Below are 27195 nucleotides of genomic sequence, written 5' to 3'. Positions count from 1 at the left end.
ATTTTCTTTAGGAAATGTACCGTTCTAGTTCTTTATTTATTATGTTGGCTTTGTAGAAGCCAACATTGTTTTCCTACTGGAGTTATTTTTTATGTTGGCTTTGTAGAAAAAATGACGCGCACTACAACACACACTGCTGCACCATGAACAGGGACAAACCAGATCACAACAAAAAAAGTAAAGGTAACCCCACTCCAAACTCCAAGAGACCTCGTCCCGATTCACCTTTCAGCTCAAGTACAACACCATCCACATCACCCAAACCGCCGTGCTGCACTGAGGTAAGCGACATTTTGTTGTCAATCGAAAATAAACTCACCGGACTTGATACCAGGATTGCACTCATAGAAGTCATACACAAGGAATTCCAGGAATTGCGGTACAGCTTAGAATTCAGCGAAGAACAGATAGACACTCTCACTAAAGAAAATAACTTTTTAAAGGACTCCATACAAGCACTTACCATTCAACTCACTTCCATTGTCACCGAAAACAAAACCATGAAAGAAAACATTTTGGACTTGCAATCATGCAGCATGAGGGACAATTTAGTTTTCACAGGCATCCTGGAACAAACTCCAGACGACCCCGAAAAATCAGTAAAGGATTTCATGATAAAACAACTCAAATTACCGGCAGAAACAGTACAGAGCATCACCTTTCACCGAGTTCACCGTATAAGATCTAAAAACAATAACAACCGACCACGAGCGATCATTGCAGAATTCGAACACTATAAAAACAATGAACTGGTTCAGAGGCAAGGCAAACAACTCAAAGGCACAAACTATGGACTCAATGATCAATATAACCGTTCCCAATCCGAAAACAGAAAATAAAAGAAGGAAAAAAGGCAGTCATTACAGTGGACAAATTATACATAGATGGACAACTATATCGCGATAAGGACATTACTCCCTGGCTTTTCTGAACACTTCACTTTCATTCCTGAGTCAATAACTGTACATAATCATATAACAATCACTAAAATATGTCATCTATCACTTTTGTAACCTGGAACTTTCGTGGATTTGGTTCTCAGACAAGGAAGGTCAAAGGTTTTAATCATTTGAATAAACTACAAGCTGACATATGTCTCCTGCAAGAAACACATCTATCGGAATCAGATTATAACAAAATTAAATCATCGAATTACAATCATTTATTCTCAGTTCACTACAACACAAAAACAAAGAGGAGCATGCATTCTAATAAATAAAAAAATCTATTTTGTTCATAACACCACTATTACAGACCCTGAAGGACGTTTCATTATTATAAACATCTCCATTAATAATAGCCCGGTCAAAATTGGCAACGTTATGGCCCAAACACAGATGACCCATCCTTTTTCCAGAACTTTTTCTCTTCAATTTCAAATTTTTCTAATTGTTCAGTTATAATTGCAGGTGATTTCAATACAGTTCTAGATACAACAATAGATAGATGTAATAGTTTAGGCAATAAACGCATTTGGAAATCTGCAGAAACCATAAAACAGTTCATGGGTGATTTTGGTCTTGGCGATAGTTGGCGTCTACAGCATCCTAACAGTAAAGAATACTCATTTTTTTCACCAGTACCCCACTCATATTCCCGCATTGACTTCTTTCTTACCAGTAATTCTATCATATTAAATATTTCTGAATCAAAGATTTATCCAATAGCCATCAGTGATCATGCCCCGGTAACATTAAAATGGAACACAACTAGTCAACATAAACCCACTACCAGATGGCGATTTAACATCTTTTCTGAAAGATCATGATTTTGACAGTTATTTCAAAAGAGAGTGGGCATGTTTTCTAGAGATGAATGACTCGCCGGAAACATCTCCATCTCTTCTGTGGGAAACAGGAAAAGCAGTACTAAGAGGAAAAATAATTTCATTTTCAGTTTACAAAAAAAGGAAAGAAAAGGATGAACAAGTAGAATTGGAACAAATAATTAAACAACTAGAAGACATTAACATAAATAACCCAACAGAAGAAACCCAACATTACCATCAAGTTATCGCCCGATTTCCCTAATCAATGTAGACATTAAAATCATTGCTAAAGCACTAGCTCATAGAATAGAAAAAGATGCCCACTCTCCCCTTCATTATTTACCATTTTCATTGAACCATTAGCAGCAGCTATCCGTCAAAACAGCTACATTAAAGGAATTCAAACACTAAACATGCACCACAAAATTAGTCTTTATGCTGATGTTATATTACTATATTTACAAGACCCCTCATCATCATTACAAGAAACGATTAAACTCATTGATTCATTCTCAAATATCTCTGAATACTCCATCAACTGGAGTAAATCAGCCATAGTTTCATTACATTCCAACAGCTTGGATGTGACATCCCAGACATCACCTATTCCTTTGTGCACTAACTATATCACATACTTGGGCATTACTGTTTCCCCCTGGCTGTCAGAGCCACTACTTTTTGGCCAATCAGCTCTAAAACATATACAAATGGATTCATCCTAAACCATAAGAAAGCACATGGCTAGATGTTGAACAGTCAAATTGTAAAGAGATTAACATTTCAGAATTACCTTCCTATAGTCAGGCAATCAAAAAGCACCACTGTTTTAAATCACCAACAATAGCCACAGCTCTGACAGCCTGGTGGAAATTTCATCAAATCAGAAACACCCCTCTTGCATCATCTAAATACACCCCGATCTGGAAGAATTTATAGTTAATAAGAAGCAACTCAACTTACGACCATGGGTAGATAAGGGCATCACACAACTTCGACACATCCTCCTTAATAACAACTTGGCACCATTTTCCCACTTGGTCCAGAAATACGGCATTGGGAGTAATTGTTTTTTTGGAATATTTACAAATCAAATCATCTATTCAATCAAAAATCGACACTCAGAGAATTAATCTAGACCTTTCGCCTCCAATTTCAGAACTAATTAAAATAACCTCCCCCCAAAAAAATTTACTCTCCAAAATATATAAAATAATATCCAAATCAGACAACACATTAAGCCTACCCAATGCTAAATGTGAAACCGACTTATCTATTGCTCCCAATGCCGCTTTCTGGACACAAATCTGCAAAAATATCTACTTCATGACAAAAAAAACGGCAACTTACACAGTATAAAGTACTTCATAGATTTCAAATAACTGAAATTATTTAAAATGGGTTTTACTTCAGAAACATGCTCACATTGCACACAAAACACCCCAGACACATATTTACACGCTATTTGGCAATGTATGCGGTTAAAAAATTCTGGGAAAACATTACTGACTCACTATCCAACCTTATGGGTTGTCACATCCCGCTGTCTCCCTCCCTCTGTATATTAGGTGACATATCCATAATCAATTTAAACAGTACCAACAGTCAATTACTCCTAGTGGCTAGTGACTCCTAATGTGTGTATATATGTATATATATACACATATATACATATATAAGCACATACATAGGGTAAGTGTGGCATGGGCGTGGCAGCCTGGGCCTTGCACTGGGCTGGTTCCATGCTACACGCCATGCTTTTTTAATGCATTATACACTAATCCTCTTTGATGTATGTGTGTATATATATGTATGTGTATGTGTATATATAGGTATATGCACGACTTCCCTTCTGTGTTCTCTGTAGATGTAAAGGAGACTCAATACATGTACCTACACTAGGGGTGGGAGAAAAAAAATCGATTCACCAAACTATCGCGATTCTGTTTAAAACGATTTTGAGATCGATTTGTTTAGCTCAGAATCGATATATATTTAATTATTTTACTTTTCCAGAGAGGTGTTGGGAGAGACGTTATCGCTTTTATTCCAACAGAGGGCGAAACGTATTTTGTTGTTGTCTGTATTAGCCGACGTCGTATCCGTTTTAAGCTAGCGCGAGAAAGAAAAACCATGGCAGAGGCAGGGGAGCAAACCTCTTTGAGAATTGTTTCTACACCTTCACGTTTTAAATCACAAGTGTGGAAACACTTTGGATTTTACACACTGCCAGGAAGAGCTGCGCTGGACATGACTAAAACAGTATGCAAACTCTGTCATACAGTGATAGCATATTGTGGCAATACAACCTACCTGAGTGCACACCTTGCTTGACACCATCCCGAGCTGAATTTCGGGCTGAACGCCAAACAACCTGCAGCATCTCAACAAACTCAGGATGTGACTTTGAGTAAATTACCATGCACTTCAGAGAAGGCAAAACGCATCACAGAGTCGATTGCTCTTTTTATCTCCAAAGACATTCGACCTTATAGCGTTGTGGAAAATGCAGGTTTTCGAAATATGATCCATACTTTGGAGCCGAGGTACGTTATTCCATCGAGGAAGCTTTTCGCAGACACAGTCGTGCCTAAAATCTATGACGAGGTTGCGTCAGAAGTAAAAATACGTTTAAGCAAAGCTCAACGAGTCGCACTTAGCTGTGATGCCTGGACATCGCGAGCTACAGAGTCCTATGTGACCCTGACTGCCCATCACATTACAGATGACTGGTATTTGACTTCTCACGTGCTCCAAACCAGAGCCTATGACATGGTTGAACGTTTTCTGGAGCAATAGGCTGCAGTAACAGCTGCACTGCTCTCACCTGAGGTGAGGAATAGAGAGAAGGATATTAGCACCTTGACTGAGTTGGACATAACCAATGCAGAGTTATTCATTCAGTCCCTAAAGCCAGTGAAAGTAGCTACATGTGTTATGTCAGATGAGAATAACCCAACACTCTCTGTCATTGCCCCACTACATGCACAGCTCCTGCATGACACCCAGAAAAACCTTGAGGATCCCGTGTTTGTCAGAGAACTCAAAGATGCCATTCACGAAGACCTCAGTAAAAGGTATGCATCTGATCTGGAAAAAACACTCTTAACCTGGCTTCAGCAGTTGATCCAAGATTTAAAGCACTGCCGTTTCTGTCTGATGAAGAAAAAAATGAAATATTTGCAAAAATGGTCACAGAAGCCACAGCCACAATGTTGGAGCATCAGGTAAAAATGTCTTAGTTCATAATCGTGTGTGAGCGTGTGTGTGTGTAAAATTGTATATTAAATATTTGTGTAACTTTTTTGCTTTTCTTTTAAACTATGCATTGATTTGGTACTATTTAGTGTCAAAGATGGAACATAACATAAAAAATTTAAATACAGTACTATTTTTTTTTTACCAACATGTTTAATTCGTTGTACTTTTTAGGGAGAAGTAGCGAGGCAGGAACTGAGTGATAATTGTGCACTAGACAAGGAAGATGATGATCACAATAGCTCTCCATTGGCTAAAAGAAGAGTATCCTCCTGTGCGCTGGCTGATCTCCTTGGTAACACTTTTGGGGATGCCAGGCAGCCATTAGCAAAGTCAGCCTCTGACATTGCAACAGAGGAAGTGCAAAAGTACAGAATTGCTGATTGTCTGCCACTGTCTGAATGCCCATTGGGTTGGTGGAAAGAACATCAACATGAGTATCCTCTACTTGCAAAGATAGCTAAGCAATACTTATGTGTACCAGGGACAAGTGTCTCTGCAGAACGGGTTTTCTCTACTGCTGGGGACATTGTGACTGCACAGAGAAGCAGCCTCACCACAGAGCATGTTGACCAGCTCTTGTTTTTGCAGAAGAATCTTAACATTCCCAAGCATTAGTTAAGTTTGTAGCACATTTTAGTTGCAGTTTAGGGTTTAAAATTTAAATAAATATAGTTCAATTTTAAATAAATTGTTCTGGAGCTTTTTATTTATTGTTATTTATTGGAACAGTTTAACAGCACTTATTTTATTTCAGAGAGTATTGTTTTTAGTTATTTTGTTGCACAATTAAATATTATATTCAAGTTTTTGGTACTTGAAAGTTTTATGGTTCAAGGTTCTGTGTATGTTTATGCTCCTGAAATAAAAATTCAGAAGGATGTGATGCATTGTTTTTGTTAATATAACTCATATACAGTCTCTTTAAGGGTATGATCAAGTATTTGCCATTGTCTAATCTTTATTAAGCAAATAAAAATCACAATTTAAACAATGAATCGCAATAGCTACAGAATCGCAATATGTATTGAATCGGCACAAATGTATCGGGATAGTATTGAATCGCCAGGTTAGTGAATCGTCCCAGCCCTAACCTACACACTATCAATCCAATGTTTGCAAAGTATTGGCCCCCAGTCAGATACATTTACCACACATCCATCTACGTATCTATCGATCTATCTATCTATTGTTCATTCAACAGTAGAAATTACATGTATTCTTCTATGCCGTATAATAATAAGTAGAATCCCATAATGACTGTACGATTGACATGAAATGTGCAAACCCTCAGTAGTCACTTTTGTCCAAAAGTATTGGGACCCCACCAGGTAGCCCCACCCCCAAAATAAAGGAAATCACAAATTGTGCACAACATGGACATGTCATATAATCAAAACACTCAGCCCAATGAGGGGAAGTGCCTCATGTGTATTCTGGTCACATTAAAATCGAAAATTAGCACAACATGGACATGTTGTATATCAAAACACTCAGCACAATGAGGGGAAGTGCCTCACGGGTATTCGCATCATTTCACATGCTCATGTCCGCTCACCTCCAAAAGTATTGGCACTCTAGCGGTCTGGTAGCTTTCACAAGCTTTCTGTCCACATGCCTCAAAAAGTCACACATACCCATATGTCCAGTCGCTTCCAAAAGCACCGGCCTTTGTGAATACTTGCACCGTCAAAGCCAAAGCCAACAACAAAGTTTGTCATGACAAACTTTACAAATCTAGTTTACAGTAAAATCTATGCCAACCGACTGTATAGCCTTATGTAAATGTACCATATTGTTTACCATACATTTGTAAACTTCAATAAGATACTATAATATAATATACAATTCTATTGTGTTTATGTCAGAGAGATTGTAATTATGTTGGCTTTGTTTATGTTGGCTTTGTATAAGCCAACATTCTGTTTTCCTATTTAAGCTTAGACAAAAATTTATAAACAGTAACTCCTCCTAGGGCTTTTGAGCCACATGCAACAAATTCGGATATGTTGTAGACCCTGGTCTGAAGTTTGTTGCCATTACTTTCCTAAGCGATCTGAGTTCCGGTACTTCCGGTACCAGGTCTCAAAATGTTTTTTTTTTCCACATAGACTCCCATTTATAAACTTTGAAGGTTTATAACTCGGCAAGCTTTCTAACTAACTACACCAAACTCGGCCAACTCCTTTAGGGTGGTACTCTGAACAAAGCTTTTAATTGGTGTACTGACTGGCCTTTGAGTTTGCCGCAGCCCCACCCCCAAAATATGCAAAATCAAAAAACATTTTACAACATGGACATGGACAAGTGACATCAAAACAATCAGCAATATGTGGGGAACTTCCTCAGGAGTATTTGAATAGTGTCACATGCTTGTCTCTACTTACCTCCAAATGTTTTGGCAACCTAGCTTTTTGTCCACTTGACTCCAAAAGCCACACTAACCCTTATGTCCACTTGCCTCCAAAAAGCACCATCCATTGCAAATACTTGCATCGTCAAAGCCAACATCAAAGTTTACAACTTTACAAATCTAGTAATTGTTATTTGAAAACTTTGGCAGGAAAGAATTATTGTTGGGTCCATAGTGAATTTAGAGTTTGCGCTGACCCATAAGTTCCTCAGGAGCTCTCAGTTTAACTATTAGAAACTGTTGTAGAAATGACATTATTTACATTTACATTATTTAGTGTCCAATGTCACCCTAATGAGGATGTGTTCCCTTCTGAGCCTTGTCCTTCTCAAGGTTTCTTCCTTGTATCATCTCAAGTAGTTTTTTCTTGCCACTGTCACCGCCGGCTTGCTCATTAGGGATAGATTTTACAGATATACAGTATTTAAAATTTTTAAATAAATATTTTTAAATTCATTGAAATTTTTTTTTCACACTTTAATATTCAAATTTGTTTGATGATCTGAAACATTAGTCAAAGCTAGCCTTGTCAAAGAAAACTAAGGGCAGTGGCTTCATCATTGCACTCTTGACAAATGTTGAGAGAAAAGCATTGAGCAATTATTGCAGAAATGTGAGAGCTGCACTTTCAAAATTGAAAACAGCATTGAATGCAAGAATGCATTGTAATTTTTAAAAATATATATATTTTTTAATTTATTTTGCAAAGATTTTAGTCAAACGTCTTTTATGTTGACACTATTGTCATTATTGTCACTATTGTGGGTATTGTTTGTAGAAATTAAGAAAATAATGAATATAATTCATTTAAGTCTAACAAAGAGGTTTTTTCTGTTAAACAGGTTTTGTCTATGGCAAACCATTATACAAGTCCCCGTTGCTGCTATGTCTACTCATGCAATGTGTGCTAGAGAACTTTGATGCAGTTACTCTGGTGGACCTCAAAAACGCTGTCCACGAGTTGAAGCCCACCACCTGCCCTCTAGACACTGCTCCTGCCAGGATTTTGAAGGAGGTCCCATCATAGGTCCCATCCTTGTCTTCTTCATAAACAGCTGCTTTAGGGTGGGTACTCTTCCCGCTGCTCTCAAACACACTATTGTTAGACCGCTGCTCAAGAAACCCAACCTTGATCCCTCAATACTATCCAACTTCCGCCCTGTCATTTCTGTCTAAGTTTATGGAGAAGCTTGTTTTCGCACAGCTTCAGTCTCACCTTCAACTGCACGGCATTGGTGATAATAATGACATTCTTGGAGCCCTGGATGGTAAAAGCTTTGGGGTTTTGGTGTTACTGGACCTAACCACTGCATTTAACACTGAGGATCATGCATTCAAGTCAATTTGGCCTGGAAAAAAAAAACAGGTTTTATTATTTTCTGATGGTTTCAAAACAATCTCCTGCCTTTGAAATATACCAGCCTTTAATTTTGCATCAACTTTAGTGCCTCTATAGTGAAAATAATTCAAAATTTCTGTTTTTTTTTTACCAAATGTTTTATATATATATAAAAGTGACGTGACATACGGCGACCCATACTCGGAATTCGTTCTCTGCATTTGACCCATCCAAAGTGCACACACACAGCAGTGAACACACACACTGTGAACACACACCCAGAGCAGTGGGCAGCCATTTATGCTGCGGCACCCAGGGAGCAGTAGGGGGGTTCGGTTCCTTGCTCAAGGGTACCTCAGTCGTGGCCAGCCCGAGACTCAAACCCACAACCTTAGGATTACGAGTCAGACTCTCTAACCATTCGGCCACGACTTGCCCCAAAATATCAAATATCATATATCATATATGTAGCGTCTGGTACAGGTCATTTTAGATTTCATGTCCCAGGCACCCTAAATTTCAACTTCTACTCTTCAATCAACCTATGAGCAACCCAGTTTTACACACACAACTGGCTCCATAATGACTGGAGCCTACACAAAGACCAGATAACCCCATGCGGCTTCTCTGATTGAACTCATAGGGGCCCTCAAACAGAACACACACAACACAATGAGACATTCCTTTAACTAATAAAACCCGAAGATAAGGTACTCTAAGGTTCTCATTCTTATAACCCTTTTTTTAATGTGTTCTTCTTTTAAGGCTTGCCTGACTTAAAATTATTTGCTCCTTAATTTCCTGACAAGGGTGTGTTTTATTCATGTGTCAGAAAACAACATTGTATTTAACATCAGTTATACTCTAATTACTGATCATGGCATGTTAATGTATACCTGTTCTAATGCTGTATGGAAAGCACGAAAGGCGCCATGCCATCTTAATACACCCTGGATCAAACTTTAAAGTCATCTAAAAGTTTGATAGCTAAACCACGCCCACAGACACCTGAAACAAAGGGAGTTTTTCCCTCCAAAACCTTGACCGAAGAATTGGCCATTTCCCCAAAGATGGGTGGAGTTCGCGACCTTTAAATTGTCAACCACACCACAAATCCGTGGTCAGACTTTCGGAACAGCTTGGAGACGACTCCATCTTCCTTCAAAGAAGTTCCAGCAAGCTTCACTTCCAAGAAGGACAACTATTCTGATCTTCAGGAGAACTTGGAAGAATGTCTGACCCCACCCTAACTGACTTTTCAGAGATTTCTCTGTTGCATCCGGACTTTTGTGCAGTAAGCCAATGCAAGTAACCGTTTCCTTTACCAACCAATTTAGATGCATATTTTAAGTATGAACCTTGTATTGTGTCTTGAGGTGAATTTAAGTTTCCGGTGACGATTTCCCAGTTAGGTTGTGATTAATTTTTGAGTCTAAGCTTGCCATTCCTTTTCTTCCTTTCTCTAATTTCTTCTTTCCAGTCTCTTCCTCCCTTTCTCCAATTTTAATTTCTTTTGTTTTATTTTAATTTCATCTTTGTTTTCCCTATTTCTTTTGTTTGTTTGTGTAGTTAGTTTATGTTGTGTTTGTCTCATTCATTAAATGCCATATTTTTGTGCCAAATAAGTGATTGTCTCTGAGTATCGCACACAAATTAAGGTACCTGCAACATCTGGTCTGAACTACATGCTCTATTAAGTTAATTTAATTTAAATTACGGCATAAAGTAAAAGGGAAGCGAATCTTTCTTGGCCGGGAAGATACCGCCTTCATAGAATTAATAAAGGTTACACGGACTGTTCGCCGGACGGACAGACCAAATAAGTGTAACGTTAATTCCATTACCGTTAATTTCAACTTTAAATAATATTAAAATATTTAGAGTCACTATAACATGTTATAATTACTCATAAATATTTACCTTGCTTCGTGAGCCAAAATCACCACATATATATATCATGTATCAAAATATATGTCAATATGTTGGAAAAAAGTTGAAAAAAAATGGCTATCATATATACTTCATTTTTTATAAGCAGTCAAAGCAGACAAGGTCAAGTTGACTCGGCGCTCCTAATTTGTATAGGAGGACGATAGGAGGGTTAACTCATCACACAAAGAGGTACACAGTACATTCACTGTAAACACAGTTTCACACGGGGTTAGACAAATTTGTATCTGTTCTGTTGGTGCTAACAGAAACAGATGTCTAGAAGATGAGAGGCAAGTCATCTGTTTGAATGGATGCTGCCTCTGTGATAGGTTTCAGTGTCGTAGAACCAACTACAGAGTTTTGAGATAGGGCATCCACATCCATATTACGGATCGAGCCCCATAGCCTACAGACCTCTATGCCTTGTGGAATCAATGTCAAACTTCAATCCCTGGAGCCCCAACAATGGGTTGAGATTTGTAACAATTGTAAAAGGGCAATTGCTCAAGTATTGACGGAAATGCATGAGAGACCAAACTACTGCCCATAATTTTCTGACCCTTCAGTAGAAGTATGTGACTAACGTATGCAAGCAGGTGCTCTTTGTCATTTTAAATTTGAGACAGAACAGCACCAATAGCTGTAATAGATGCATCTGTGCTTAATGTGAATGGTTGGTCAAAGACAGGGAATGCCATGACAGTTGATGAAAGGCTGCTGAACAATCATCGGTCCATTCAAAACAAATGTATTTTTGAATTAGTTGACTTTTAATGACATAGTCTTGAATAAATTACCTATAGTAACTACACAAGCCCAAAAATGCTTGTACCTCTGTAGCAGCTTTAGGAGCTAGCAAATCAATAAGCTTCTATTTCAATTCATTTATATAGCACTTTTAACAATTTCCCATTGTCTCAAAACAGCTTTACAGATGTATTGAAACAGAAAAGAGAGAAAGAGAAATAAATATATAATAATAATTAGAAAAAATAAGGATAAAAATAAATAAATGAATATATACAATTAAACTTTAAATTTAATTTAAAAATATTAACTTAAAATGTATACTATAAATACTATATATCTATCCCTATCCCTAATGAGCAAGCCGGAGGTGACGGTGGCAAGGAAAAACTCCCTGAGATGATATGAGGAAGAAACCTTGAATGCAACCAGGCTCAGAAGGAAACCCATACTTATATGGGTGACTCTTCGAGACAACATGAGCCATATACTTTATTGATGCCTTGCAAACTGACATTTTGTAAAGTTAAGCTTGCGACTATTGTCTTTCTTCCTCACAATCACTACTGGACTCTACCAAGGACTATCACTTACATATCTTGTGCTTTGAGCATTTCTGCCTGACGGTGAATTTCTGCCTGATGGGCAAGAGACATCCTGTACGTTCGCTGGGGAATGGTTGTGTCATCTATGGTCCCGATTTTGGGGATAGCAAAGCTGGTTCTACCACAACCCTGAGCATAAAACATCAGAGAAACAGGTGACTAACACAGATAACTAATCGTAAAAATTGATAACACTGCTATAATGCCACGACCATCGCAGTTAATACCTGCCAAAAAGAAAGCGTGTCATCAAACCTGCTGCCACCAGAAATCTAAGAGGGGCTGTGAACCCTTAGTGGAATCTCCAGTCTTTAGTGGGCAACACAAAAATGCAGGCAAACACAAAAATATGAAACTTTTCGAACTTTCATTTGTCAGCATTCATGTAGTTATGAACACCGTGTGTTGTATCTTATTAGCATTTTTAGCATGTAATAACCCGTAAGTGATGCTAGCAAAGAAAGTTTTGCATATCAGACTCACTTCCTGTTTGGAGGCTTTGCTCTGATATCCGCTGACCTACTGAGTGCAAACCAGTTGGAGTATTCTGCTAATGATTTGTGCTAAATCTGCTACTAATTGTACATACTTTGAAGAAAAACAAGAAAAATTTTTTTTTGACCAATTCCAAGATGGTTAATTCCATATGGTTGTATGAAGTAGCTTCAGCATACCACAAGGAATTACATGTAAATAGACTTGTGAATTTAGCACAAAATGTTCACATGATAAATGAAAAAATGTAAGTTGCTACAGTTCTTGACCACAAAGGGGTTTTCCCCATTTTCTAATGCTTTACAAAAGAAAATTTGATATGTTTTTTTCTCAGGATGATATAAGCAAAATTTGATATACAATAGACAATATTTGGATTAAGAGAAGCAAAACTGGAACTTAAATGGAAGAATGTTGACATGCAAGTGGCACAGTGCTCTCAGCTCATGATCCTGAAGATGCCTAGCAAGTTTTGTGCCACTGCACAACCAATTTATTGTTGAGATACTGAGATTCATTTGTCTATTATGAGCAAACAATTTGTAGTATTCAAAATTCTTTGAATCTTTTATTTTTATGAGAATTGTTTTTAAAATGGTGTATGCCTAATTTGATGAGGGCTGGCTAAAATTTACAGGAGTAGCAGCAAAAAAATTAAATTCACTGGATTTAAATGGACTACATAGTCACCCTCAACAGAAGTAGTAAATACAACAAAAGGGTGTCTATGCAGATGGGAATAGAACGAGGCAGACCTAAACAAGTCAAAAGACTAGTGTTTTAGAGCCCTGATAGTGGCCACCTTATCCACAAAAAACTGAAGAAAGTTATTACACAACTCATTGTGTTATTACAAGCAAGCAGACTGTGGGCATTAAGAACAGAGTTGATTGTATTAAAGAGCATGTGTGCGTTATGACAGTTGGAGGAAATTACGGATAAAAAATGCTGTCTTTTGGCCTCTTTAATAGTGTTCTGATAATTATGCCACTTGCAGTTTGTCCTCCTTCCACCTAAATTCAGCTCTTTGACACTCTCATCGGAGTGCCCAAGATCTGTCATTTCAAAACTGGAAAAAGGAAGATACAATGGAACGTTGCTTGCACTTACATCCTCTTTATAAACAATTGCCATTGTTTATAAACAACCAACAACTCGGCCTGCTGTCCGTGGGGAATTAAAACAGCCATAGCCCATTAAACGAAAGCTCAAACAGAATGCTGGAATTCTCAACAGTCAGCCATGTTTCAGTTACGAAGAAAACATCCAAATTTCGTGAAGTGAAAAAATCTTATTACGAAAGCTTTGTTAGCCAGTGATCTGGCATTTAGCAAGTCAAACCTGGCAGAAGATCAGAGCAAAATCATTAAGAGCAGTTAGTCCTAGCACGTCCTAAACCAACCTTCCACCAACACAGGACGCTCACCAGTTTCCCTAACATAAAAACAGGAGCACTAGACCCCCTTACTAACTCACCTGAATAACAAGAACAAATATACAAGAATGCTGTTTGTTGATTTCAATTCAGCATTTAATACAGTCATCCCCTCCAAGCTGAAGGCTAAACTTGGCAACCTTGTCATCAACACCTTCCTTTGCAATTGAATACTCTACCTCTTCGCCAACAGACTGCAGCATATTATGTCAAATAATATCACCTTATCCATCATACTAAACACTGGTATTCCCAAGACTGTGTGCTGAGCCCCTTCCTGTACTCTCTCTCTTTCCCATGACTGAAGACCTGTGCATTGTTCTAATGCCATAATCAATGCAGATTTGCTTGCAACACCACTGTGATTGGCCTCATCGGCAACAACGATAAATCAGACTACAGGGAGGATACTGACAACAACTTGCTCCTTAAACCCACTAAGACCAAGGAGCTTATTGTGGACTTTTGAAAGAAGAGAGGTAACACTAACACCTATTAACATCAACAGGATGGTAGTGGAACATGTAACCAGCTTCAAGTTCATAGAGATCCATATCTCTGAGGACTTGTTTTGGTTCACTAACACTTCCAGGCTGATAAAGAAGGCTCTCAATCACCTCTTTTTCCTATGTATATTGGACAAAGAACCACCTTTCCTCAGCAATTCTGAAGAACCTCTGTGGAGTTGAGAACTTCCTAACCATCTGCATCACAGTCTGGTATAGGAATTACTCCAACACAGGCCTAAAGCTATACAGAGGGTGGTGAAAAGTGCCCAGCAAATTATTGGGACCCCACTAACCTGAGGAAGCGGTTTCTGCATTAAGCTTGTAGCATTCATTGCTTTTCATCATAGCATTAATCATAGAATTCATTCAACTGGTCCCACTAACCAGAGCACTCACTGATCAGTCTGTGAAGCCTTTCAGAAAAATATGTCCAAGATGGAAAAGCAGAGGTTGGGCTGCTTTAGGTTGGGTTGCTTTAGGTCAGGCTGTGGCTATCGGCAGAAGGCTAGCTACAATGATGAAGAATTTCAGGGCTTACTCTGCTACTCTCCATGTGCCCTGAGAGAGGTTTATAAGCCACTCACCAAAGTTTTTTCCCTCTGGGGAGTGATCAAAGATGAAAATTATCTTACATATTACAAACAGAGTTAATTAAATCTTCAATGCTAATTTCCCTACATCTTCTGGTGGAGAATGTAGGCATATCAACCAAAATAGCTAATTTACCTGGTTTACAACAGGTTTCACTCCCTTCAGCACAGAACAGGTATGTAAATTTATATTAGGCAAAGACTCACTAAAGACTGAAAATGATGAGAAATCTTTACTTTGGTTTATAAAAATATTTATATACATGATACTAAAAAATGCTGAAAAGGTACAATTAAAAGACAACAAACAATTAAGACCTTACTCCGGACGAAATTTTTATTTCGGGATTCCAAAGGAATTTTCGGTTTTCCCGTAGTCGATGATCAAACATCTCAGACTTGAATGGGGAATTCCGAAAATTCCTCTAAGCTCTCACACACGCAGCTGCACAGAGCTCAGGCACGGCTTCTGTTCTGTGTTCTATGCAGTATAATAATAAGTAGAATCCCATAATGACTGCAGTATTGACATGAAATGTCCAAACCCTCAGTAGGCACTTTTCACCAAACGTATTGGCACCCCAACTGGTATTCTGGGGACATCACGTGATGTCACGTGTAGCCCCGCCCCCCAAAATATGCAAAATCAAAAATTAGCACAACATGGATATGTCATATATCAAAACACTCAGCCCATTGAGGCGAAGTGGCTCACGTGTATACTGGTCACGCCACGCACAACATGGACGTGTGACATATCAAAACACAGCACAATGAGGGGAACGGGTATTCACATTCTCATCCTCACATTCTCATGTCCGCTCCAGTCCAGTAGCTTTCACAATCTTTCTGTCCACTCGCCTCCAAAAAGCACGGGCCTTTGCGAGTACTTGCACCATCAAAGTTAGTCGCGACAAACTTTACAAATGTAGTTATTTGTTCTTTTTCATTTCACATTTCAATACCTCACTTAACCCTCTGGGGTCGACAGGCTCGCTGGCGCGTTTTTTGTGCTTTTTTCCTCATCAACGTGAAATCCACTTAAAATACTCCGTCATTCATAATCATACACACACATGTAATACATCATTCGAAACTATGAAGTGTCTACTTTTATTTGACTGCCTTCATAATAACAACAAAACGCTGTGCGTTTGGCAAATAAAGAAAATATCCAGGGTGTGCATTCAGACATCTCTGTCTCCTTGACCATCTTCCTGAAACACGTTACAAACATGAACCGATAACTCCGCCAATTAAAATCGAAAGCAAATATTGTCTTTTTGTGTAATCTGTATGTAAGTAAAGAGACCTCATTAGCACTTAATGTGATCCCACCTACCGCGTGCGCGCCATGCAAATGAAAATTACCTGAGCGGGCTATGCAAACAAGATCAACGCCCCCAAACAATGCTATAAGAAGCACAAAGTTTTAACAGATTCATTCACTTGTGTAATCATACAAATTACACAAAAAGACAATATTTGCTTTCGATTTTAATTACCTCATTTAAAAGTAGACATTTCAGGCTTTCATTAGACATATGTATCATGTTCGTGTGATAAGTATTGGCGGAGTTATCGGTTCATGTTTGTACAGCGTTTTGTTGTTATTATGAAGGCAGTCAAATAAAAGTAGACACTTCACAGTTTCGAATGATGTATTACATGTATGTGTATGATTTTGAATAACGGAGTATTTTAAGTGCATTTCACGTTGAAGAGGAAAAAAGCGCCAAAAACGTGCCTGCGAGAACAATAAAGAATAAATGTGTGCGCTGCAAGACACTTGGAAATGCAAAACATGTCATGTTCCCTTGTGTGTTCAGTTAAATAGGAACTGTTTTGAACAATGGCATGACAACATTTAACAAATTTATATTTATATAAATATTTAATTTATATGTAAAGTATTTTTAGATGCACACCAAACTGTACATTTACAGCTGACATTTTGAATCATTGCATACAATTCTTGACTCTTGACTCTATTATATTGTTCATGTTTTTTAACATTGGTAAAATAAGTCTTATTTTGTCAAGTACAGATATAAATAAAATCTTAAGTCTTTTGTACTTCATTGTACACTATCTTATTACACTACAAGCAAAAGATTTTCTCTTTAAGTCTGCCCCCATTCATTCTTTTGTCAACACAATCCAGACTAAGCCATTAGGGGGTTGGGTCTCCTCAGGTGTGAATCATCAATATTCATGACCATTGACCCTCCCTTGCATATTGCCTTTACACAACAAAAACTGTCTTACAAAAGTTAAATCAATGAATTGTTTCATGTGAATGAGTGGGTAAAATGGTTTTCACATCTTTTTGTAGCAAATTATCAACTCTACAAGAGTAGAGAACTTCTGTGCACAAATGTTTAGTATGTGTTTCCTGGCCTTATTTCAGCATCTTTTCTTTTTCTTTTTTTTACTACCCACACAAACATAATTTACTTAAAAATACAAACATGTACATACATTTTACTTACATAATATTGTAGCACAGTTTGTGCTGAATACAATGTTATGTGATATTAGCCATTAATATGTTTTGAAATAACTGAAAAAAGACCAAATGTAAGAGCATGTCAGAACCTCTGCCAGTGTCCCAAAATGGTCAGACCCCAGAGGGTTAATTGCTGCTTTAAAACAGAAGTGTATACCGTGGTATTAAAAAGTGTTGGCCCCTTCCTGATTTTGTTTTTTTTTTTTGCATGTTTTTCACACTTTAATGCTTCAGATCATCAAACAAATTTAAATATAAGTCAAAGATAACTAATAAACACAAGTTTTTAAAAAAAGGTTTTTATTATTAAGGGAAAACAAAATCCAAACCTACATGGCCCTGTGTGAAAAAGTGCTTGCCCCTGAACCTAATAACTGGTTGGGCCACCGTTAGCAGCAAGAACTGCAATCAAGCGTTTGCGATAACTTACAAAAGTCTGTTACGAACTGTGGAGGAATTTTGGTATCTTTGCAGAATTGATGTAATTCAGCCACAATAGAGGGTTTTTGAGCATGAACCACCACAACATCTCAACAGTATTTAGGTCTTATTTTTCTAAAAGTATTGGGGATCATCAAGATGTATTCTGGCAAATCTGAGACAAGCCTTTAGGTTATTTTTACTCAGCAGCGGTTTTCGTCTTGGAACTCTTTTGGTCTACTTCACTTTGTCAGTCAGGTCTTATTTAAGTGATTTCTTAATTGCAAACAGGTGTGGCAGTAATAAGGCCTGGGTGTGGCTATAGAAATTGAACTGAGGTGGGGGGTGTTTACTTGTTATCTTTGACGAATATTTAAAAGTGTGTGATGATCTGAAAAATAAAAAAGTGTGACAAACATGCAAAAAAACAAAAATCAGGAAGTGGCCAACACTTTTACACCAACATATATGTTTGCAAGAACCCGATGTTTGCAACCCTCTTTTGCACAATATTTATAACCCTATATCTTTGCACAATGTTTTGTACAACATACAGAATGCACATTCTTTGGCACTATCTTGTGTTTTTGTCCTGTAGTGTTTTATTTTGTCTGTCACTCCCCTTGTCACTCACCTTGTCACTCACTGTTGCACACATTGCACATTATATGTCTAAGACAACTTTCAATCCTTAGCTCTGTGTTGTTCCATGTAGCTCTGTGTTGTTTTATGTAGTACCATGGTCCTAGAGGAACACTGTTTCATTTCACTATGTACTGCATCAGCTATATATAGTGACAATTGACAATTAAGAAGAAATGACAATTAAAGCTTCTTGACTTGATAGAAAAAAATAGAATTATAATGCATAATTACATAAGACCCAGCTTTATCCACAACCAGCCAATGTTAGCTGAACTGCTAAAAACGTTTATAAATCAGTGATTATATCTAATGAGGTCAAGATGGATGGCTTTCATTAACAATCATGCTAGATCATTAGAAAGTAAATACAAAAATCTCACTCAGAATAATTTCAGAAACCCGTTCTCTCTTAAATAATTATTTTTATAACTAAATATCAGACTTTTTCCCCTCTTCTGTCTTGCTTGCCAGTGATCTCAGAATGCATCTCAAAACTAAAACAAATTTGACCTGACAATGAAATATGTTTACAGACTTGAATATCAGTTTTATACTGCCTGAGAATAGAGAAAATCCTCATACAGTTGAGGCCAAAATCCAGAGTAAACACCTTTATTCTAGCACATTCCTGTGTTGTAATTTAAGGTCTAAAAATTATGTAAACAAGAGGCCATTTTAAAATAATAATAGGTGAGATACAGGTCTGCTTTTATTTACTGTACCAGGTTCTCAGTGGGTCAAAACTTTAGGTACACTTTGTTAGTATTTTGTTGCATTGCCTTATCCAGCTTCACTTAAATCAAAAGCCCTGGGCAAAACCCTTCCAAAAGCTCTCAAAATCTATGGGAGCCAAAAAGGAGCTTGTATCTTCACTCATGCATCTTCAATAACCACTTCATGCTTGTCAGGGTCACAGTTAACCAAGAGCCTAATCCAGGAAAACTGGACACCAGGCAATAATATGCCTTAAATTAGATGCTGTTTAGTATATTCCATTATCAAACCAGTGATAAACACAGTGAATGCAGTGTTTTGAAAATTTCAACAGCCCCATACAATACCCTGAAATGAATTTCCCCCTGAATTTCTTCACATCCTAATAAAGCGTTCAATACCACCTTGCAAGAATCAATTGTCATCTCCATGTCTACCAGCCACTGTTGCTGGTGAATAGACTCAAATGCAAATAGAGCAGGTGCAAAGAAAATGGAAGTAAGGTGTGTAAGTGACGTAATGGTTGAACGTCATGTATACATCATGCAGTGACTTTGCAAAAAAATATTACCAATGAAGTACGAATTAAATATGAAGAGCGATGACAGCAGGCCAAATATAAAGTGTTTCCTTATGTAATTGTCTCTTTTTCTTTACTTTTTTGGGAACAATGGTTAAGCACTCCAACTAGACATGTATGGAAACCATAAAGTCTCTATTATATAGGGGTGGGCAAAAAGGTTTATTAAAAATTCAATAATTTATTGCATGTAATATTTCATTTCCCACTCGCCAAAATTTACATAAAGTGCTTTCATCACAGAAGAGACATATAGTTGTTGCCCTTCACAATATGGACAATGGATATACATTGATCATCCATAACATTTAAACCATTGGCAGGTGAAATGCAATGACACCTGTCAAGGTGGGGGATATATTAAGTAAAGTGTCAGTTCTTGAAGTTAATGTGTTGGAAAAATGGGCAAAGTGATTTGACCTACAGTACTTTACCTAACGTTTTTCCAGGACCATGGTGCTACAAAAAACATTAAGCTACATAAAACAATGCAGAACTAAGGATTTAAGTTGGTCCTAGCCACATAAAGCATAATATGTGCAACCTAGGGCAAACAGACAATACGAGACAAATACCCAAAATAGCATTGACCAGTGTGTGGAATGAATGCTATAAAGTACATTGTGTAAAATTAGAGAAATTGTAAACAGAGATGCTCTGTTCAGGATGCGCTCGATGGTTCTATAAAACGTGTCCTTTCCTCGACCAACATAGGAAGTAGGCCAGGTAAAGTTCTCCACCAGATGAACACCCAGAAATGTGGCACTCTTGAAGATCTCCACAGAAGATCTATTGATGTTCAATAGTGAATAGTTGTTCTGAGTCAGAGCATGCCCAAAACATCAGGTCTATTGGGGTGTTTGCAGTATAAATTGGTTAGTTCCAAGAAAGGACAACTATGCCCCTTTTCCACCGAGGCAGTTTGAGTGCTGGTTCAGAGCCAAAGCCTTATGTAGAACCAGTTCTTTCTTTTTTGAACACCCAAAGCACCTGCTCTGAACCAGGAAAAGTGGTTCTTAAGTAGCACCAAAACATTGCTGGTCTAGACTTAAGAACCGCTTGTGTCATGGGCTGTGGGCAGAGCTACTTAGTGCATTTGATAATGTACCTTAAGTATACTAATGTTTCTTTCTCGAATAACAACCTCCGTTTATACAAATTACATGGAGATGCACGTACATGTTGGATTCGCCGCGTTTGGATGCCAATGTAGGTTCACAAAGCCATGAGCATCAACAGTAAAGCAACAAATTGTTGATGTGTTTTTTTTTGCCGCTGCTACGCTAACATTGCTGGGAAACATGACACGTATACAGTGACGTCAGATTCGGCTCTGTGATGGCTCTCTAGCTGATGGAAAGGCAAACCGGTTCTTAGAAGGTTCGCCAGTGGAACCATCTTTGAAACAGCACTATGTCTGAACCAGCACTCAGTTCTTTTAGGTGGAAAAGGGGTACCAGTGAACCGAACAGAGGGTCATGGTCACCCAAATTAATTAATGTGCAAAGGCTACTTTGTCTGATCAGATCCCACAGAAGCACTCTTTTAGCTTAAATTGCTGAAAATGTTAATTCTGGCTATGCTAGAAAGGTGTCACATATATAGAATACACATTGCATTGCAGTTTACTGTGTATTGACATCAGATAGGACATCAGTGACCAGGAAAAGTGCCTACAATATGCTTTGCAATGCTCTCAACAATGTTCTTCTGGGAACCTTGGGTTAAACTGTTTTTTTGCAGTAATTTGCCCTAAAATGTGATCCAGTTGTCATCTAGTTCACAACAACAGACAAACACAATGTGCTTAAGCCGATAAAACACAAACAATTCAAATCTTGTGTCTTTATTGAACACACCCATTAAACATTCACAGAGATGGAGGAAAAAGTAAGTGAACCCATAGACTAATTAATTCAATGAAAGCTAATTTATGTCAGTAGCTTGCACACATAGTATCAAATTAATGAAATACATTTGAAGGTGTGGTTTAGAGCTACTTTAGTTGATAAAAGACACGCATCATCAATTGTCTATTTGGATGCAGTTTAGTACTGTGGCTACTCTTTCTAGAAGTGGGCACCCAGCCCAGGTAAAGAACAACCCTCAAGTAACAGTTACAGGCTTGAAGACATCACTGGAACTAGCAAAGACCTCTGTTCATGAATCTACATCATGCAAGTCTTTAAACAGGCAGGGGGTCTATGGCAGAACACCATGGAGGAAGCCACTTCTCTCCTGAAAAAACATTGTTGCACACCAGACGTTTGCCAAAGAGCACCTGAGCTATCCACAGTGCTACTGGGAAAATGCTTTATGGACTGATGAAATAAAGTTGAATTGTTCGAAAATAATTCTCAGCAGTATGTATGGTGCAAAAAGAGCACAGCTGTCCACCATCAAAACATCCCTTCGATGAAGTATGGTGGAGGGAACATCATGATTTGGGCTTTCTTCACTGCCTCAGGGCCTGGACAACTTGTCATCATAAAGGGGAAAATGAATTTCCAAGTTTACCAAAATATCCTACAGTATAATCTCAGGGTGGCCATTGTAGCGTCTGGTACAGGTCATTTTAGATTTCATGTCCCAGGCACCCTAAATTTCAACATCTACTCCTCAATTAACCGATGAGCAACCCAGTTTTACACACACACCTGGCTCCAGAATGACTGGAGCCTACACAAAGACCAGATAACCCCATGCGGCTTCTCTGGGGCCCTCAATCAGAACATACACACACACACACACACACGAGACATTCCTTTTACTAATAAAACCCGAAGATAAGGTACTCTAAGGTTCTCATTCTTATAACCCTTTTTGTAATGTGTTCTTCTTTTAAGGCTTGCCTGACTTAAAATTATTTGCTCCTTAATTTCCTGACAAGGATGTATTTTATTCATGTGTCAGAAACAACATTGTATTTAACATCAGTTATACTCCAATTACTGATCATGGCATGTTAATGTATACCTGTTCTAATGCTGTATGCCCCTTTAAGGTCCGATGTCAGAATGTATACGAAGCTATCGTTTTTTTTTTACTTCCCTAAGGAAAGTGAATTTTGTTTTGTGTTTCATTTTGTTTCTTTGCCTTTATAAGAACACAATATCGTATTAACATCAGTTACCCTTCAATTACTGATCTATGTATGTAATGTACCACTGCCTTCATACCGTCATTACCCTTCATGTTTAGTATCCAAATGACCACAAAATTATCGGTTACTCTTTTTTCAAACAATGGTGTATTTTATTTGAGCACAAAAGGTGCCATACCATCTTAATACACACTGGATCAAACTTTAAAGTCATCTAAAAGTTTGACACAGACACCACAACAAAGGGAGTTTTTCCCTCCAAAACCTTGACCGAAGTATTGGTCATCTCCCCAAAGATGGGTGGAGTTCACGACCTTTAAATTGTCACAAACACCACTAATCCGTGATCAGACTTTCGGGAACAGCTTCAAGACGACTCCATCTTCCTTCAAAGAAGTTCCGGCAAGCTTCACTTCCAAGAAGGACAACTATTCTGATCTTCAGGAGAACTTGGAAGAATGTCTGACCCCACCCTAACTGACTTTTCAGAGATTTCTCTGTTGCATCCAGACCCTTTGTGCAGTAAGCCAATGCAAGTAACCGTTTCCTTTACCAACCAATTTAGATGTGTAATTTTAAGTAGGAATCTTTCATTGAATCTTAAGGTGAATTTAAGTTTCTGTGACGATTTCCCAGTTAGGGTGTGATTAATTTTTGAGTCTAAGCTTGCCATTCCTTTCCTTCCTTTCTCTAGTTTCTTCCTCCCTTTCCCCAATTTTAATTTCTTTTGTTTTATTTTATTTTCATTTTCCCTATTTCTTTTGTTTGTTTGTGTAGTTAGTTTTATGTTGTGTTTGTCTCACTCATTAAATGTCATAATATTGAGCCACAGGTGATTTGTCTCTGAGTATCGCTCACAAATTAAGGTACCTGCAACATCGGGTCTGAACTACATGCTCTATTAAGTTAATTCAATTTAAATTACGGTATAAAGTAAAAGGGAAGCTAATCTTTCTTGGCCAGGAAGATACCACCTTCATAGAATTAATAAAGGTTACACGGACTGTTCGCCGGACGAACATACCAAATAAGCGTAACGTTAATTCCATTACCGTTAATTTCAACTTAGGTTAAAATATTTAGAAGTCACTATAACACGTTATAGTTACTTATAAATATTTACCTTGCTTCGCGAGCCTAAATCGCTACACCATGCACCAGCTGAATCTTTGTAGAAGTTGGGTGATGATGCAAGACAATGACTCTAAGCATCAAAGTGAATCCAGCCAGACTGGCTTCAGAAAAACAAAATACACCTTTTGGAGTAGCCCAGTCAGAGCCCAGACCGTAACCAATAGAAATGCTGTGGAATGGCCTGAAGGGATTCTCTTTCAGCAGGCTTATACACCCTACCACATTGCAAAAATTCTATCTGTGATGACATCCATACTTCAGCAGGTTAGAGCTGTTTTTACAGGACAAGGCAGACCTATCCAATATTAGACAGTTAGTTTAATGTTATAGTTGATCGGTTATGGTTGAACAAGCAGGTAAAATGCCATTAAGCACAATCAAGCTATTTAAAGATTAAAAGGACTGGAATAGCTGAAAGTTGGCAAGAAAGATTAAATATAAATATGACCTCAGAATAATTAACTATGATTAGCTACAAACATGTCCATACAGTTGTACAGACTGCAGAAAAAATACTTCAAGACCTTCACACAAAATACCACCTATACATCACCAAGTTTCAAGAACTCACAAGTTCAAATTTCAGTAAATATGCAATGTAAATATGCAAAAATATACACAGCCTGCTACTTAAGTACACCAAATATCAAATGGATGCTCTTGTTATTCATGTATGTATCCAAATAGTCTAATTACAAGGGATGAGTAACTGTTACATAAGCAACATAAAATGTGGGAAAAAGTTATTGGAAAAGGCCTAGGTTGATGCTGTTCTTAATTCTTTGATCCAATGTAGAAATAAATGTCCCCTTTTCAGATAGCTGTTTTGTAATGTGTTGTGGTTAAGTGGCACCAAATTGTTAAAATGACAAAATAAAGCCTGGACTCAAAAAATGTTTTGCAGAGTTCGACTAACTTGGGAGTGTGGCACTTGAAAACACAGTCTTAAAAAGACTGTCATAACAGTATTGAAATGACAAGGCAAATTCCTTTGTTTGCTATACTCTAAAGACATGGCCCAGGTCATAGCATGTCCACTGTGCTTAAACGATTAGCTTTTATGTTTTGGTTACTTTGGTATAGGCTAATATTGATTCCAAAACTTTTGAAGCTCATCTCTATATTTATTTGTAAACTCCAATCTGGCCTTACAAGTCTGAATGATGAGTAGTTTTAATCTGGTCATATTGCATCGATATTTCTGCTCTAAAGCTGAATTACAAGCCAAATGTCAAAGCTCAGTAATGATTAGGGGATCCGCTTTATATTCCTGATGTTACTATGTTTATAAGCATAACATAATTTGCATTTTCAGTAACTATGCATTCCGCCCCATATTCATTTTATGACGTCACTGTAAGAGTCGGCACATTTTTTATTATATCTTTCCCAACGCTTGTATAACCACACACACACACGGCCTTGGAGACCTATTTGCAAATTTAGTTCGCATTTACCGTGTTAAATCGTGTACGTAAATTTCCGAGTCTCTGTAACCGGAAACATAAGTAAAAGCGAAATGGCTCACCAAGTACGCGCCGACCGTCCCCTGCGCTAGCATCAGTGCGCATTCCGACAAAAGGAATATTTTGATGTTAGAAAAACATGACGTTTTTCTATTCATGTTCTCTTGCTGTAGGGGAGAGCTCATTTCCTAGCTTTTTCACCTGCCCTGGCAAATCGCTGAGCTTAGAGGTTTGGCTTAGAAACCAAACGGATCAACATAAGACACTAGAAACGTTTCCACAGTTAAGCCACCTTCTCCGCAGTCAGAGCCCCGCGGTGTGACGGTGTACGCTCATTTAACTTCCAACAATGACGAATAAAGAGGAAAAACAAGCAAGCGGGAGCGTTTCATGAATCTGAAGATACAAAACCGATTTTCTTTAGCTTCATTTTTGTTAGTGTGTAGCAACTTCTTGTCTTCTTAAAAAAAAATGGGCAGGACTTCCAACTGCAGCACGCAATGTCTGTTTAGATCCAGTGCAACTCTGCTACTTACTCACTTCCCGTCATGCATAGTAAAGCTCTAGGGGCGGGGCGGGCGGTCTCTCTCTCTCTCTCTCTCTCTCTCTCTCTCTCTCTCTCTCTCTCTCTCTCTCTCTTTTCCCTGCTCTTCCATTCACTCCCTGCTCTGTTTCTCTAACAGTCATTCTCTTTAATTGCAGAATAATTACTAACACGGCCACGTCATTGTTTGTCACTTAATTCTGCCTTTCTATTTCGTTCCCACTCTATATTACTCATAGTACTGTATATATCACTAACGTGTTGTCTTTATCTCTCTCTAAATTGCATTTCCTGTTTCTAAGTCACGAAATCTGTCGATCTTTTCCCCATCCCACATACTCTTAATTTCATTGCTCTGCGTCTGTGTTTCTCATCTATTTTTGCGCGCGCTCTCTCTCTCTCTCTCTCTCTCTCTCTCTCTCTCTCTCTCTCTCTCTCTCTCTCTCTCTCTAGCGGCAGAAATTATATAATTTGGTGCTATAAAAATTCTGCGCTGTGTCGCAGATGTTAACATTTACATTACATTTATTACATTTATGACATAGCAGATGTTAGAGCATCTCTAATATGATCGGTCACAAACATAATCCCTACACGATATAGCCTCAAATATCTTAAAATAGAGACACAATGAAGGCTTATAATATGCCATATTTTAATAACAATAATAATAATACATTTTATTTAAAGGCGCCTTTCTAACACTCAAGGTCACCGTACAAAAGAAGAAGAAAAACAACAAAAAATATAGTTATACAATACTTACATAGAAAAAAAAAATTGGACCAACATTACAAATCATGATCTAGAATATGCTAAACTAAACAGATGAGTTTTAAGCTGAGATTTAAATGATGAAAGAGAATCAATATTACGGAGTTCAGATGGAAGTGAGTTCCAGAGCTGAGGTGCAGAGTAACTGAAAGCTCTGTTCCCCATCGTTACAAGACGGACAGAGGGAACAATGAAATGAGTGGAAGAAGAAGACCTAA

The 27195-nt window shown here is 37.9% G+C and overlaps 1 protein-coding gene across 3 annotated transcripts in view; it reads right to left on the bottom strand.

The window, feature by feature from the left end:
* Positions 1–26211, bottom strand: part of slco3a1a (solute carrier organic anion transporter family member 3A1a) — a 91411-nt gene extending 65200 nt beyond the window's left edge. For 2 of the 3 annotated variants that reach the window (XM_047822270.1, XM_027161782.2), the window contains exon 1: positions 25722–26211. In XM_047822270.1, the coding sequence (XP_047678226.1) occupies positions 25722–25764 (43 nt within the window). In that variant the 5' untranslated portion in view covers positions 25765–26211. The remainder of the gene's footprint in view (positions 1–25721) is intronic. The other variant, XM_027161784.2, reaches the window with a different exon arrangement.
* Positions 26212–27195: the final 984 nt, after the last annotated feature.

Source organism: Tachysurus fulvidraco, chromosome 13 (assembly GCF_022655615.1).
Source record: "Tachysurus fulvidraco isolate hzauxx_2018 chromosome 13, HZAU_PFXX_2.0, whole genome shotgun sequence".
Lineage (NCBI taxonomy): Eukaryota > Metazoa > Chordata > Actinopteri > Siluriformes > Bagridae > Tachysurus > Tachysurus fulvidraco.
Note: the sequence above shows the minus strand (reverse complement) of the source record. Positions and strands in the feature narration are given on the sequence as shown.